The following is an 11,601-nucleotide window of genomic DNA, read 5'->3' as shown; positions in this document are numbered from 1 at the left end:
GCTTTTGTACATATTTGGTTCCCATCAATTTTGGGGTAAATTGTATTGTTGCTTCTTTCAGTAGACTATTGAGTAGAAGTTGTATCTAATGTAGTGTTCCTGTGTAAACACAATGTGACGTCTAGTACCTGCATTACTGTTTTACAATTATTTATACATTGTCCATGTTGACTAAAGTAATACATTAGCACTTAATTTGCCTCACGTAATGAAGGTTATTGTAAAAATGGGGTAATAACACGTCAAACTGTGCCAATCAGCTAACTTCCGTGACCAAATAAGGAGAAAAAGTAGTACCAGACACATGCGGGTTGATATGTTCCAATGTGTTATGAGCTAGAACACCGTTTTGACTGACGTTTGTCTGCCCGGCATTTCTATTTTCGTGTCGCACTTGTAGATTATCCACTTGTATTTACCACAGATTGGTTTAAAGATATAGACGTAGTTATCATTTGTTACTTTCATACTCTGCATAACCATGCCTGGATTTTCCGACAGAGATCGTGGCAGAGACAGGGGGTATGTAGGTAACGCTAATGTCTGTTTAGCTAACATCGTTAGCTAGGAAAAGACGGTGCGATGGTTAGTTTTAACGCGAGAACTTAGCTAGCTAGCTAGCTAGCTATGTACGTTTTGTTTATCCATGCCATTGGCTTGAGGTGCAATGTTAATACGACTTCTTTAAACCCTAATCAAGTGTTAAAGTACATTTTGTTTGATCTACTTGATGTAACAAGCAGGTCGGGCAAATGTTTAGCTGACAGTTAACATTAGCTAACTACAATAACGCGTTAGTAATGGGAGATTCTCAGAGGCCTATGCTATGTTGGATATAATAACCATATTCACCACACTTGCACATCGGCGCATAATATATAGTATGTGATGTTGGTTAAGAACCCTGGAATGTTTGGTCAGCTTGGATGTTGAAAATTGTTTCGAATCAAAATGCCGGCCGGTTCCCTTTGTTCCTCCTCTACCGGCCGGAATTAAAATGGCAGCTAAACTGGTTTAAACGTGACGCAGAAACAAATGTAGTTAAACCTACCACATCTTTGCATGTATAAGCAAATGGGTCATTGCTGTCCAGCCCTTGATCGTGACTCTCCGTTACATTACACATGTAATTAAAAGTGCTTTCCTCACCGTGTAAATAAGCATGCCCCGTTCTAAAAATGTAGAACTAAGAATATATATAGCCCATGGTTTACTCCAGACTTGACTGCCCTTGACCAGCACAAAAACATCCGGTGGCGTACTGCATTAGCATCGAATAGCCCCCTCGATATGCAACTTTTCAGGGAAATTAGGAACCAATATACATACACAGGCAGTTGGGAAAGCGAAGGTTAGCGTTTTCAAACATACATTTGCATACTGTAGCACAAACTCGAAAGTTCTGGGACACTAAAGTCCATGGAGAATAAAAGCAGCTGCCCACTGCACTGTGGCTACGAAACACTGTCACCACCGATGAATCCACAATGATAATTGAGAATTTCAGTAAGCAATTTTCAACGGCTGGCCATGCTTTCCACCTGGCTACCCAGGTCAACAGCCCTGCACCCCCCCCACAGCAACTTGCCTAAGCCTCCCCATTTCTCCTTCACCCAAATTCAGATAGCTGATGTTCTGAAAGAGCTGCAAAATATGGACCACTACAAATCAGCCGAGCTAGACAATCTGGACCCTTTCTATCAACAATGATCCGCCGCAATTGTTGCAATCCTATTACTAGCCTGTTCAACCTCTCTTTCGTATTGTCTGAGATTCCTAAAAAGCCAAGTGAACAAACAGATCACAGACTAATCCCACTGTACCTTCTCTGCTATGCAATCTGGTTTCCGAGCTGTTCATGAGTGCACCTCAGTCACGCTCAAGGTCCTAAATGATATCGATAAAAGACAGTACTGTGCAGCCGTATTCATTGATCTGGCCAAGGCTTTCGACTCTGTCAATCACCGCATTCTTATCGGCACACTCAACAGCCTTGGTTTCTCAAATGACTGCCTCTCCTGGTTCACCAACTACTTTTCAGATAGTTCAGTGTGTCAAATCTGAAGGCCTGTTGTCCAGACCTCTGGCAGGCTCTATGGGGGTGCCACAGGGTTCAGTTCTTGGGCTGACTCTTTTCTCTGTATACATCAATGATGTCGCTCTTGCTGCTGGTGAGTCTCTGATCCACCTCTACGCAGACAACCCCATTCTGTATACTTCTGTCTCTTCTTTGGACACTGTTAACTAACCACCAGATGAGCTTCAATGCCATACAACACTCCTTCCGTTGCCTCCAACTGCTCTTAAATGCAAGTAAAACTAAATGCATGCTCTTCAACTGCCTGCCCGTCTAGCATCACTAATTTGGAAGGTTCTGACTTAGAATATGTGGACAACTACAAATACCTAGGTGTCTGGTTAGACTAAACTCTCCGTCCAGGCTCACATTAAGGATCTCCAATCCAAAGTTAAATCTAGAATCAGCTTCCTATTTCGCAACAATGCATCCTTCACTCATGCTGCCAAACATACCCTCATAAAACTGACCATCCTACCGATCTATGACTTTGGCGATCATTTGCAAAATATTTCAACTCTACTCAGATTGCATCCAATTTGCTATCACAGTGCCATCCGTTGTCACCAAAGCCCCATATACTACCCACCACTGCGACCTGTATGCTCTTGTTGGCTGGGCCTGGCTTCATATTCATCGTCAAATGCACTGGCTCCAGGTCATCTAAGTCTTTGCCTTATCTCAGCTCACTGGTCACCATAGCAGCACCCACCCATAGCACTCGCTCCAGCAGGTATATTTCACAGGTTACCCCCAAAGCCAACTCCTCTTTGGCCACCTTTCCTTCCAGTTCTCTGCTGCCAGTGACTGTATCGAATTGCAGAATCATAAAACACGGGACGAGATGTTAAAAACTGTCCATTGTGCCAATAGATGGAATGCACTCGCATGAGATTTGCCGTGATGTTGACAGAGTGGCATGGGAGGTTTATTTCTTAGACTGGGGTAAGATGTCAATTTTTTGGGACACATCCTCAGTAGTGTGCCTTCGAATCAGTGGGTGTTTCGGCCTTTAATCACTAAACACCCTCATCAAAGGTGGCCAGCTAAAGGGTGATCAAGCCTTAGCTTGTGTCCCATGCCCAATTAAGATGTCCCACAGGACTGTGCGAGGCAGGGGCGTCCTCTTCCCTGAGCCAGCCATACAGCTGACCGCATACCTCATATGCCCTCCTCAAGTTGGAGGGATCTGAATTGAGTTCTCAGGTGGGGGTGAGGGGTCATGAAGTTATAGCCCAGCAAGGGTCCTTCCGTTTGATCCAGATCCACTGGCTACCTCTTTCAGCTGCTTGAGAAACTGCTCTGACGGTCTGCAGCAGAGCCTGTCCATGGATTCCAAGTTCTTTCAGCAACCTGATGATGGAAGAAGCCACAAATCCTCTGCATCCCACTTCAACTGGCCAGACTTTTGCATTCCAGCCACGCTGAGTTGCGTCTGCTGCCAACTCTGTGTAACGCAGTTTCTTACGCTCGTAGGCCTCTTCAACAGAGTTTTCCCACGGGACTGTGAGCTCTATGATGTACACAGCCTTTCGTGAAGGGGACCAGAGTACCATGTCTGGCCTAAGGTTGGTAGAAGCAATCTCAGGTGGAAAAATGAGTTGCTGGCCAATATCGACAAGCATCTTCCAGTCCCGGGCCATGGCTAGGTGTCCAGTTTCTGGCTTTGTAGGAGGATACTTGGGCCTTTTCTGTCCCTCCCGGATGAATGTTGTTGTTTTGACGGGATTGCTTGTTTTTGGAGGTAATGAATTGGTTGCACTCCTCTTGGTCTCAAGTGCTGCAGCCAGGCTCTTGGGGACCTGATTGTGCCTCCAGGTGTAGCGGCCTTGTGAGAGGCTGGTCTTGCAACCTGTCATTATATGCCTGAGAGTCGCTGGAGCTGGGCAGAGGGGGCAGGTCGAGTCCTCGCCATACCATTGATGTAGATTTTTTTGGTGATGGAAGCACATCATAAACAGCTCTTATGATGAAGCTGATGTTGCTTGCCTCCATTTGCCAAAGCTCACTCCAGTTGATCTTTCTCCTCTCCAGGCCTTCCCACCGCGTCCATTGCCCTTGTTTAGCAAGAGAGACAGCCTTTGCACTTCTTGCAGTCTCCTCCTGTCTGCGCACCTCCTAGACCACCAGCTTCCTGCGTTCAGATGTTGTTGCTTTATGGAACGTTGGTTTGCTTGCTGCCAGGCCAAAGCCTCCTCTTCCATGCTGGATATTCCCCACAATGTCTTGGTGTCTCAGGGCTGATGTTGCTTGCTGCACAGCCTTGGATGATGTCCATTTCCGTCCAGTTTGTAGGGGAGGTGCAGCCTTGCTAATGGTCTGGTCTTTGGAGTCCTTCAATGTCATCTGAAGTCTTACTTTAGAGCACTTGTACTCCTCCGTTAGACTTGTAAGAGGTAGTTCAAGGACCCCTTTGCCATAGAGGCCGATGTTACTCAGGCATCGTGGGACACCCAGCCATTTCTTCACGTATGAGGTAATGGTTCGCTCCATCTTCTCCACTGTTGTTATTGGGACCTCAAAGACGGTGAGTGGCCACATTCCCCGGGGGAGAAGTCCAAACTGTAGGCACCAGAGCTTGAGCCTCCCAGGCAGTAGGGTCTTGTTGATGTTCTCAAGACCGTCGGCGATGTCCTGCCTTACTTGCTGCACTTGATCTTTATCCCGGAGGCTTTTGTTGTACCATCTACCCAGGCTCTTGATGGGTTGCTCAGACACCGTTGGTATCGGGTCATCTCCAATGCAGAACCTCACATATTTAAGCTGTCCCTTGACTATGGAGATGCTTCGAGATTTGCTTGGCTTGATTTTCATCCGTGCCCACTTGATGTTATCCTGCAGTTTTGCAAGTAGCCGCCTGGTGCAAGCTGCAGTGGTGGTCAGTGTAGTCATGTCATCCATGTATGCTCGGATAGGTGGGAGACGGAGCCATTCCTTAGTTCTCTCATCGCCGACCACCCATCTCGATGCCCTGATGATGACTTCCATGGCCATAGTGAAGGCCAGAGGAGAAATTGTACAGCCTGCCATTATGCCTACTTCCAAGCGCTGCCATGTTGTTGTGAAGTCAGGTGTTGTGAAACACAATTGCAGGTCTTGGAAATAGGCCTTTACCAGTGTAGTGATGGGTTCTGGTACGTGGAAAATGTTGAAGGATTCCCAGAGGAGTTCATGGGGAACTGAGCCAAAGGCATTGGTCGAGAAAGATGACATAGAGGTCTCTCTTGTCCTTCTTAGCTCTTTGGATCTGGTGCCAAATCATACTAGTATGTTTCAGGCAACCAGAGAAACCAGGAATGCCTGCTTTCTGTACAGATGTATCAATGTACTTGTTCCTTTCCAGATAAGTGGACAGCCTCTGCTATTATACTGAAAAAGAAAAAAATCTAAAATCACTGATGCTTGAGACCCATATCTCCCTCACTAACTTTAAGCATCAGCTGTCAGTTGTACACAAGCCCATCTGTAAATATCCCACCCAACTATCTCATCCCCATATTGTTATTTATTTTTTTGCTCCATTGCACCCCAGTAGCTCTACTTTCACATTCATCTTCTGCTCATCTATCACTCCTGTGTTAATGCTAAATTGTAATTAAGTGTTAAGATAAGAGCTATGATGCTCAGTCTTAAAATTTTAATGCATCGATTGCGGTATGGGCTTGGAAACTTAAAAACCTTATCTTTCATATTGGCGAAATTGATACACACAGTTATTGGGTTCGGGTACCCACACGGCCATGTTACAGCGCTTGTTTACGGAAGAGAGAGTGGACTACCTGCACTATTTAGACACCTGAGTCTCAGACCACCTGTTTGTAAACCGAAGACAGATGCCACAAACGTGTCGTCACTGAAAACTACTGTCGGCCGTAACAGTTAAATGGTTTACAGCTCGTATATTTTCCATTTGTGAAATTATTGACGTATTAAAGTAGACAGATTTGTTTCTATAACCAATTCATGTTTAGATGGAGTGTTTGGCTTCCAGAGCCAATTTGTCAATTAATGAACACTAAGCAGTAATGTTTGCCAAGTCTTGGACAAAGGGAACCTAACTTATGTTATGGTAGCTGTTGTAGGACTCATCAAGCCATGCATTCATGGGGGAATGTGAGATATCAGTTCCTCAATGTAGCTTGCATAACTATCTGACTTCAACCCAGCATTCACTGTATGCTCAGTCATCTAACATTAGGATGTTCCCCCTACTATTTCAGGTATGGAGCTGCACCTCGTTTTGGAGGCGGCGGTGGTGGCAGTAGGGGTGGACCCCCTCAGGGGAAATTTGGCAACCCAGGTGAAAGGCTGCGCAAAAAACACTGGAACATGGATGAGCTCCCAAAGTTCGAGAAGAACTTCTACCAGGAGCATCCGGATGTGACCCGCAGACCACCTGTAAGTGACCCAGGCAGTTATTTTCTTTCCATCTGATTTGAGTGTGGTCTAAACCTTTTTATTCATGTACAACCTTTGTATGTGTCTGATTGCAGCAAGAGGTGGAGAACTACCTGCGAAGTAAAGACGTAACAGTCAAAGGCAGAGACTGCCCCAAGCCCATGATGAAGTTTCACGAGGCCAATTTTCCAAGTGAGTAAAACCGCTCTTCCAACTTCGCTTAAGAACAAGCTGGTTGTATAAAATGGTGGAATTGAATCTCATATGTAATCTAACTTTGTCTTTTTCAGATTATGTGATGGATGTGATTGCCAAACAAGGATGGGCTGAGCCAACTCCTATCCAGGCTCAGGGCTGGCCTCTGGCCCTCAGTGGGAAAGACATGGTGGGCATCGCCCAGACAGGCTCCGGTAAAACCCTTGCTGTAAGTACATTGATTTTAAAACTATGCTTAGTAGCATCTTTCTGGTACATATTTGTGCAGTTGAACCACTTGAGCTCAGTTTAAATTTTTTTTTTTATTATTTTTTTTTTTTACAGTATCTTCTGCCTGCAATCGTGCACATTCAACACCAGCCATTCTTGGAGCATGGAGACGGACCTATTGTAAGTATACCATAAGCCTCTTGAATAGAGAACATCCCTATTAGTTTTTACAGGGTGAGTCCAGCTGAATAACACTTGTCTCTATCTTTGTTTCTCAGTGTTTGGTGCTGGCCCCGACCCGTGAGCTGGCTCAGCAGGTGCAGCAGGTTGCCGCTGAGTACGGCAGGGCCTCCCGCCTGAAGTCAGTCTGCGTCTATGGTGGAGCCCCCAAAGGACCCCAGATTCGGGACCTCGAGAGAGGTATCTATCCACCACTTTTGTTTTGCTCTCATTTGTTTGCTCAATACGTTGATTGTGTATTAAATCATTTTGGTGATAGAGGCAGACATCTTGAGTGAGTGTCTGTTTCCCCCCTAGGTGTTGAGATCTGTATTGCCACCCCAGGGCGTCTCATAGACTTCCTGGAGGCTGGGAAGACCAACCTTCGCAGGTGTACTTACCTTGTGCTGGACGAGGCTGACCGTATGCTGGACATGGGCTTCGAGCCCCAAATCCGCAAAATTGTGGACCAAATTCGAGTATGTGGCTTTGACTCAACGCAATTCCCTTTGCTAGAATTCTTCAGTATAAAGACTCATTCAATACTTGCTGCTGATTTCAATTGGCAGAATTCACATTGGACTTTGACAAATCATTGCAGAGTCTGTATACCATGACTAACCTGTACCCCTGCACATTGACTCGGTACAGATAACCCTGTGTATATAGCCTTTTTATTTTTTTTACTTTAGCTTCTTTATTAAATATTTTCTGAACTGTTTCTTGAACTGCATTGTTGGTTAAGTGCTTGTAAGTAAGCATTTCATTGTCAAATCTATACTTGTTGTATTCGGCGCATGTGACTACTAGAATTTGATTCGATTTTCCTGTAGGATCAGCCATTTAGTATTTTATCAAATCCTTTAAGTAATCTATTCTCTCTGTTGTTCTCTCAGCCGGATCGTCAGACCCTCATGTGGAGTGCCACCTGGCCCAAGGAGGTGCGCCAGCTAGCTGAGGACTTCCTGAAGCAGTACGTCCAAATCAACGTGGGCGCGCTGCAGCTCAGCGCTAACCACAACATCCTGCAGATAGTGGACGTGTGCAACGACGGCGAGAAGGATGACAAGTGAGTGACCCATTCCTCCTCAGCAAAGCCAAACATCACATTTACACTGCTTCATAATTGAAGGAATTAATTTGGTAATTAATTTGTCTCATCCAGGATATAGTGTGAGTCATGTCAATTTGTATCCGGTCTCTTGTCTTTTACACTGAAGACTCCTCCGGCTGCTGGAAGAGATCATGAGCGAGAAGGAGAACAAGACCATAATCTTTACCGAGACCAAGAGACGCTGCGATGAGCTCACCAGGAGGATGAGACGAGATGGGTAAGTGTCATCACACTAGTGTCTCATTTAACTGGTAAATCATTCTCCCTGTAATGAGTCATGCCTCTGAAGCCCATGTTTGTTTGTTACAGCTGGCCAGCAATGGGTATCCACGGAGACAAGAGCCAGCAGGAGAGGGACTGGGTTCTCAATGGTATGCCTGAAATATTTTCAATAAAAATACATATTATTATGTTTTTTCACAACAATATTATGGGCTTGTATAATTGAAGTCGCTCTTTCCACAGAGTTCAAATATGGCAAGGCCCCCATCCTCATCGCCACTGACGTGGCCTCCCGTGGTCTAGGTCAGTATGGCGGCTTTGGTTAACCCCTCTGGTTGTTTTCCTCAATATTTTCACATTTTTAAAGAAAGTGGTTTTGGCTTTCTTTAACTTCTATGCATTTTCTGAGTTTCTCACCTAAAGGTGCAGTCTTTGTGGCAGGGCCTAGGCATGACAAGTCCCAGGCCTCGAGGGGGAAGGAGGACATATTGGAAATGAAGTTGCCCCACTGGCTGCCACCCAGTGGGCCTAGAGAGGTGAAAGCTCTGTGTGCCAGTAATCCTCAAGTCAAAAGGCAGTGTGGCTAAGCCTTGTTTCTGATATCTTTTTTGATTTTTTTATACATGATATTATTTGTTCTCTGTCCATGGATTTTTACCTGAAATGCCTTCGTCGAGACGTTTCCAACTCAAAAGTTACACACACAAATGCTTGACGTGACCATTTGCCTTGCATGCGTTTTGTAGAGGGCACTGTATTGCAAGTCACTGTTTTGAGATTTGGAGAGCTTCAGTTAGTTGCGGAGCTTGTCCCCAAAAAAGCATGGGCGTTGCGAATGTCACGGCTTTCCATTGCTATATTTTTCTCCCTCGCTCAAAGCACTGGTTTTCTTGAAATGGAGAGAGCAGTTTTCAACTTACAGTTGTCGAATCGAAATTGATGAGAAACTGGCACGTGTTTAAGGGGCTATGGGAACATCTAGAGAAAGTGAAAATAGAAGAGCTTCAAAAACCAAAGTTCCTCCCTCGCCTGCTTTTTAAAGTCATGTCGAGACCTGCCAACGAGAGACATTTTCTCAAGTGAACGAACACTGGCTTCTGGGAAGATCTTGCCTAGACGAGACTGATGGGGGCGGGGTGCTCTATGCTCTCTGAGGGGCACCACAGGGGTCAATACTTGGACCTTTTTCATTTTTGCCTTTTTTGGGTCCCCCCTCAAATTAGTACTTGGTCTATTCGGTCTTGGCAAGACGTGCAGTGAGGCCTTTATTAGCAAGCTTCTCATGAGTGTGTACTGGGAAAAAGGACCTTCAGAACACATACCAACTGAAAGGTCCTATATTGGCACACGAGGAGGCAACAGTGCACATAGCGGCCCTACTGCGTAGAAGCTCCTGGATGTCACTTGACAATTTGTGGGGGAGTTCGCTGCATTGGGAAAGGACTAGTGGATGCATACTCCTTAATGGTAAGACTTCAAATCCAGTTATTTTCCTCCCCTGGTTAAAAAAGGGAGGGAGAATGCCATTTTTTTGATATGGTAAGCAAACGGAGTGTGCATCTCGTTTCTCTCTTCCCACAGTAGTATTCCCATGGAGTAGAACGTTTTTCTTGGATTATGTTGGTTAACCCCGTTCTTTGCAGCTCAGCTAAGTATCCAGTCTCTGGAACCTTTTAGCTCTCTATGCTAACCTTGTCCTTTGGTCTGGCTGTTGTGGTGTGCAAAATCCTGTATGGTGTCCTTTTTGCCACACTGCAACACTTTACAGATGTGGAGGATGTGAAATTTGTCATAAATTATGACTATCCTAACTCCTCTGAGGACTATATCCACCGCATTGGACGCACGGCCCGCAGTCAAAAAACAGGCACCGCCTACACCTTCTTCACCCCCAACAACATGAAACAGGCCAGTGACCTCATAGCTGTGCTCCGCGAAGCTAACCAGGCTATCAACCCCAAGCTCCTCCAGATGGCAGAGGCCAGAGGTAATTCCTATGGCGGGTGAGATGCGAACAAGGCTGTGGTTACATCTGCAGACATTTTGATTTTATAGATTAGACATCTATTTGAAGGGTTTTGGGGCACAGCTTCTTAAAAATTAAATATGAAGATGACCCACCTTGTTCTCACCATATTTGTCAATTATCATTTTAGTTTAAATGTCTTCGACACCCATCACTGCTACCAGTCTCACCACTGCCCTGTCTCTTGTTTTCCAGGTCGTGGCGGGGGGGGAAGAGGTGGCTTTAGGGATGACCGGCGAGATAGGTATTCTGGGGGGAGGAGTTACGGTGGTGGTGGTGGTGGTAGTTACAGGGACAAGGATAGCGACAGGGGGTTCGGAGGGGGACCAAAGAGTGCCTTCGGCACAAAAACCCAAAACGGAGTGGGCTACGGGGGTAGCACCTATGACAAGGGCGCTAGCTCTGGCGGTAGCTACGGCAACAGCTACGGCAGCAACGGACAGTCTAGCTTCGGCGCCACCAACCAGGTGGGTGCATTCGGAGGCCAGAACTTCCAGGCCCCTCCACAGTTTGGAGCTGCACAGGCGGCTGCCCCAAACGGCATGGGTCGTCCGCCATTCCCCTTTAACCCACAGGCACAGCAGTCCCAACAACCCCCACCCATGGTACCCTACTCTATGCCTCCCCCTTTCCCACAGTAACTGACTAGGTGTAGATTGTGTGCACAATTCACAACCAAACCACAATTTTTTTCCCCCTCTTTAAATCTTTTATTGCTATTATCCTCTCTACTGTTTAACTTTTTTTGCTTACAGCAGGGTTGGATTTCTTCAGTAACCCCAAGCATTGAAATGAGTCCCAATGGGGGCTGTTGAAGTGCATCTAACTGGTGCACATCTCCTTGACTGTTTTTATTTGTTACATTCCTCAGTAATTTATTTGTACTAAGTAATGCAGATTTTGAGTTAGTGGTATGTTTAAAGTGATATGTTAAGATCTTACTTGGGGGACATGCATGGGCCTTCAAATAAAACAATTAAATTGAAGTTTTGTGGTGGTTCATTCTTCTATTGAATATTCATTCAGCATTTAATTTTCGTGGATTTGATTTTAAAACAATTCAATCATACCACACAAGAATATAGCAAACATTCCTAATTGCACAAGTATAACCGTAAG

General features: G+C 45.5%; 1 protein-coding gene across 4 annotated transcripts; it reads left to right on the top strand.

Moving 5' to 3' along the window:
* Positions 1–319: 319 nt before the first annotated feature.
* Positions 320–11,468, top strand: LOC124003060 (probable ATP-dependent RNA helicase DDX5). Of its 4 annotated transcripts, none has more exons than XM_046311063.1 (13): positions 320–522; positions 6,298–6,475; positions 6,571–6,667; positions 6,766–6,899; positions 7,016–7,081; positions 7,180–7,321; positions 7,439–7,599; positions 8,017–8,189; positions 8,341–8,451; positions 8,544–8,605; positions 8,700–8,759; positions 10,225–10,459; positions 10,678–10,859. In XM_046311063.1, the coding sequence occupies exons 1-13, from the start codon at positions 482–484 to the stop codon at positions 10,706–10,708; spliced, it is 1,491 nt and encodes a 496-aa protein (XP_046167019.1). In that variant the 5' UTR covers positions 320–481; the 3' UTR covers positions 10,709–10,859. The 4 variants fall into 4 exon arrangements, with proteins under 4 accessions (XP_046167019.1, XP_046167017.1, XP_046167020.1 ...); XM_046311061.1 differs by having other exon boundaries at positions 321–522; positions 10,225–10,443; positions 10,678–11,468; XM_046311062.1 differs by having other exon boundaries at positions 382–526; positions 10,225–10,444; positions 10,676–11,468.
* The last annotated feature ends 133 nt before the right edge of the window (positions 11,469–11,601 follow it).

Source organism: Oncorhynchus gorbuscha, linkage group LG18 (genome assembly GCF_021184085.1).
Source record: "Oncorhynchus gorbuscha isolate QuinsamMale2020 ecotype Even-year linkage group LG18, OgorEven_v1.0, whole genome shotgun sequence".
Taxonomy (NCBI): domain Eukaryota; kingdom Metazoa; phylum Chordata; class Actinopteri; order Salmoniformes; family Salmonidae; genus Oncorhynchus; species Oncorhynchus gorbuscha.
Note: the sequence above shows the minus strand (reverse complement) of the source record. Positions and strands in the feature narration are given on the sequence as shown.

Bases quoted from the DNA above. Each gene is read 5' to 3' on its own strand.
- LOC124003060 (XM_046311061.1), top strand. From the start codon at position 482: ATGCCTGGATTTTCCGACAGAGATCGTGGCAGAGACAGGGG. The intron at 7,322-7,438 runs GTATCTATCCAC...TTTCCCCCCTAG, and splicing joins GATTCGGGACCTCGAGAGAG to GTGTTGAGATCTGTATTGCC. The intron at 8,606-8,699 runs GTATGCCTGAAA...CTCTTTCCACAG, and splicing joins GAGGGACTGGGTTCTCAATG to AGTTCAAATATGGCAAGGCC.